The sequence below is a fragment of the Miscanthus floridulus genome, chromosome 3 (genome assembly GCF_019320115.1).
Source record: "Miscanthus floridulus cultivar M001 chromosome 3, ASM1932011v1, whole genome shotgun sequence".
In the NCBI taxonomy this organism is placed as follows: Eukaryota; Viridiplantae; Streptophyta; class Magnoliopsida; order Poales; family Poaceae; genus Miscanthus; species Miscanthus floridulus.
The window spans coordinates 104251063-104255196 of NC_089582.1; the positions used below are offsets into that span (position 1 = coordinate 104251063).

The following is a 4134-nucleotide window of genomic DNA, read 5'->3' on the forward strand; positions in this document are numbered from 1 at the left end:
AAATTATCACATGCATGTTTTATACAAAGTTTGCTCTCTAGCAAAAATAACAAAAATCAGCCATTAAAGGTACTTGAACTACACCTAAAACTTTTCCCACAGCACATGCATGAAACATATTTTTCCTAGGAAGTACATGACATAAAAAGATTAACAAACTTGGAATCATATTTTTCTGAAGCCTATAGATTTTTCTACACATTTTTCAAGTTATCAGCAATATACATGATTAAATAAAGTTCTACTAAAAAGTATCTCAAAAATGACATGCAATAATTTTCCCAAGTAGATCTGATGATAAGGAACCTAGCAAAATTTGTTTCAACAAATTTGGATCAAATTTGGGCACCCAAACATTTTTCAAACCATTTCAGATTTCAAATAATAAAGAATAAATGAAAACAAATCACTTAAACAATGCTGGGCCGGCCCGCTGGAATCAGCTGGCCCACGGCCGTTTTCGGCCTACGCGGCCCGAGCGAAAGGGGGAGCGCGGCGGCCTAGTAGGGCTTCGGCCCACGGTCGCTTTGCCTGGCTGGCCCGGCTGGCTGGCGGAGGCAGAGGCCTCGCCGGCGTGCGCACTGGCGCGGCGGCGCGGCTCGACCAGCGGCCGGTGGCCATTATCGGCCAGGCCAGGGCAAGCAAGTGAGCGCAGGAGGTTTGCGAGGCATTGGCGAATGCGAGCAGGCAGCTAAGCACGGCTGAGAAGGGGAGGAAGGGGACGTTCCACGGCGGCCGAGCATGGTGGCGCCATGGCCGACGGCGGCGAAGCTTGGAACAAGCGCTACCTTGGCTCAAACGATGGCACAACCGTGAGCACCAGGTGTCGGAGAGCGAGGCGGAGTTGCTGGCGCGAGGAATCGGAGAATGAGGCGCGGGAGGAGGAGCAAATCGCCGGCGGAGCGACTGCGGCGCTCGGTGGCGGAGCTCACTGCGCGCGGAAGGAGCTGCTGCGGCTGGCTGAGTGTGGAATGCTACGCTCGGACAGCCTAAATGCGGAGCTACGGTGGCGTGATATCGGCGCGGCGTGCGTGCTTGCGGGGGCCACGGGACGCCACCCGGCCGGCGTCACCGGCATGCGCTCGCCACGCGGCGCGGCGTGCCTGACGCGGTCGGGCGCGGCGCGCGGGAGGAGAAGACAGCGCGCGGGTGGGCTGGGCCACGGCGAGCAAGCTGGGCCGAGGCGAAGGTGGGTGAGCGGGCGGCGGGCGCGGAGGCAGGCCGGGCCGGCTTCGGCTGGCAGGCCAGAAACGAGGCGGCGGCCCACGACTGAAAAAGCCCTTTTTCAATTATATTTTCAAGAAATTTTTAAATGCCCTCTTTCAAATATTATTTTGAGCAAGAAAATGACCTCTTTTGAAAATGTACCAAAAATGAAAGTTGCTTAGAATTTAATTCTCTACAACTTTGCTTTTATGACCAAAGCCAAATTCTTTCTAGATTTTGAATTGTAACATCAAAGTCCACGTTTATCTCAAAACCCTAATTTTTGGAATTTATTTTTGAAGCCAAATTTTGAATTAATTTGAATATAAACATTGCTCCAAAATTTGAACTAAACATTGCTAGATGATTTACAATAGTAGCCAAACATGTTTTACTAATCTAGCAAGAAATTCGGGCAAACACAATTCTAAACAAGTATATGCAGCATTCATGTTTCACGAGCATGTTTCATATGTTTCGAAACAGTGTTTCAATTGTTATTTACATGATTAGGCATGTATGATTAATATGCTTTATGATGCATGCTATGCATGATTTGCAGTGCCTAAATGTAGGCTTAACACCGGGGTGTTACAGGTACTCCCCGTTCTGCTGGAAATTCACATCGACAAGGCATAGCACTTTAAGGACCGGAAAGCCCTCGAAGTCCAGGGGTAGCGGCGGGATGTGGCAGGCGGAGAGGTGGATGGAGATGAGGCAGCGCCAAGAGAAGACGGCGGAATGAAGGGAGAAGAACTCGTGGGGTTCCGGACTGAGGCCAAGATCCTCGACGCCGCCGCGGCGGGAGAGGACGAGGAGCCATTCGTCTAAGCGGCGGGCGGAGAGCTCGTCGACGGATACGTGGAAGCGCCGGACGCGGCCGGAGTAGCGGGGGAGGACGCAGTCCACGGTCCAGGGCGCCTGCTTGACGGAGGGGATGCAGATGTCGATGGAGGGGAGCGTCTCCCAGTGGCGGCGCAAGGCGCGGCAGAGTGCGGAGGTGCGGACGGCGTCGCGGAGGTCGAGGCGGGCGAGGACCTCGTTGAGGACCTCCTGGGGCAGGGAGAGCAGAGCGTCGGCGTCCATGGCACCCACCGGCATGGCCGAGGAATCAGAAATCCGGCGCTTCTTGCGAGGGCGGCGCGGAGCCATTTCGTTGGCAATGTGCGCTGCCGCCGTTCGGTGTGGAGGATTTGGAGTGGAGATCGGTTTCGCCTTTTGCGGGGTAAGGAGCGCGGGTCATGTAGCAGTAGCACCGTGGCGCGGGAAGCCAGGACCAAATGGCGCGAAATAAAATTTATGTATACTCCCTCCGACCATAAAAAAAATGACTCAAACTTTCTTATTTTTTTTATTAGACTAGTGACATACGGCATGCATGTGTATATGGTAAGACATATCTTGACAGAGAAAGAAAAGAAATGCTTCGAATGAGACAACAATTAAGAAATTTTATGTACAACCATGAATAGAATCAAATCCATAACATCTTATAATATGAATGCTTGGCACTTTTTTTGCACCAAAAAAAAGATTTTACACATTCTTACAAAGACCAGTAGATTTCCGTTTCATCTGAATACATCAAGATCAACATTCAAATTGATAATTAAAGATGAAGTCACGCTACCACTGACCCCATGTGTCCATCGCTGTCGTGCGCAGGGAGATCCTCTAGTCAACCCAAGGCTAGAGGGGCTGTTGAGGAACCTGTCGAGCGATAGCTGGTTTGCGTGGTGCTCATCGGTATGAGCTGTCTGAATTATTGTGGGAATGTGAGAGGGATTAAACCTTCCTTCTTGAGTTGTGCTCCGGTTACCGGGTGTTTCCCAAACTTTTTATGGTATGAGATTATGCTCCTACATAGAAAAGCAACAAAGTCACAATTTTGAATATTTTTGGTCCATACCTATTTTCAATAAAAATATATAATAGCTCAATAAATTAGGGTTTTGAATATTTTTGACACATACTTCTTTTCAATAAAAATATATAATAGCTCGTTGAACTGAAATCCTCAGCCTCACATTAAATCCACACCAGATCCTCAAATGGAAGAAACATGAGTCTACACCACTCAACAAGATTATAAATTTTATAACTAGCAGCAAAAGAAGAGAAATTAACATTGAGCTAGTAAATCATCTACAGACTACAAGTCCATGTCCTTAAGAGAGGATTAGCTCATAAAAGTAACTACCCGGACTAACATAGGACCATCCAAGGGATCAATTTTAGCGAGTGTTCGACTGGCTGGCCGGCTGGGGCTGGGCTGGCCAGCCCACCCACGAAAACACTGTTCATATACACTGTGTTTTCAGGCAGAACAGTATTTTTTCCTCACACCCATCAGCCGGAACAATATTTTGACTTATTTTCCAATCCTGCCGAACAGGCCCTTAGTAGGAATCAATGATACACTATACACAAGGAAATAAAATTCCACTAGGAGAGACACATGCTAGGCAATCTTTCTTTCGTCAATGTATGCGGGTAATTAAATGCAAATTAATGGTATAGATGGGTGATTTACATATAGATGCATGTGTTACTTTATGTTGTTTTTCACAGTCACAGAGGTCGGTTATCATTTAGAAAATTTAATAGATCCGATGACTCTCATTATCAATGATGTTTAGAGTCTACTAAATTAATAGCCGGGCGTTTCTGATTTTTGTTAAAATTTCTAGTATTCATCTTCTTTTCTAGGGGGGTTTCATGAGGATTATTGTGGAGGCTCATTAGATACTTCTATTTAGAATTTCTAGCTTATATTGTGTAATATAGTGAAGGGATAATTGGTTGTGTAGCATCAAAAGGTTGCGTCCTCCGTAAAATACCATTGAAAGGTTTCAGCCCCATAAAATACCACTGAAAGTTGGCACCGTGAACTGAAACTAGCACTCCGTCAGTTTTTACATACAGAAG

General features: G+C 47.3%; 1 protein-coding gene across 1 annotated transcript; it reads right to left on the bottom strand.

Annotated features, from left to right (window-relative positions):
• Positions 1-1797: 1797 nt before the first annotated feature.
• Positions 1798-2449, bottom strand: LOC136544149 (F-box/FBD/LRR-repeat protein At1g13570-like). Its single transcript, XM_066536406.1, has one exon. The coding sequence runs from the start codon at positions 2356-2358 to the stop codon at positions 1798-1800; it is 561 nt and encodes a 186-aa protein (XP_066392503.1). The 5' UTR covers positions 2359-2449.
• Between the last annotated feature and the right edge of the window lie 1685 nt (positions 2450-4134).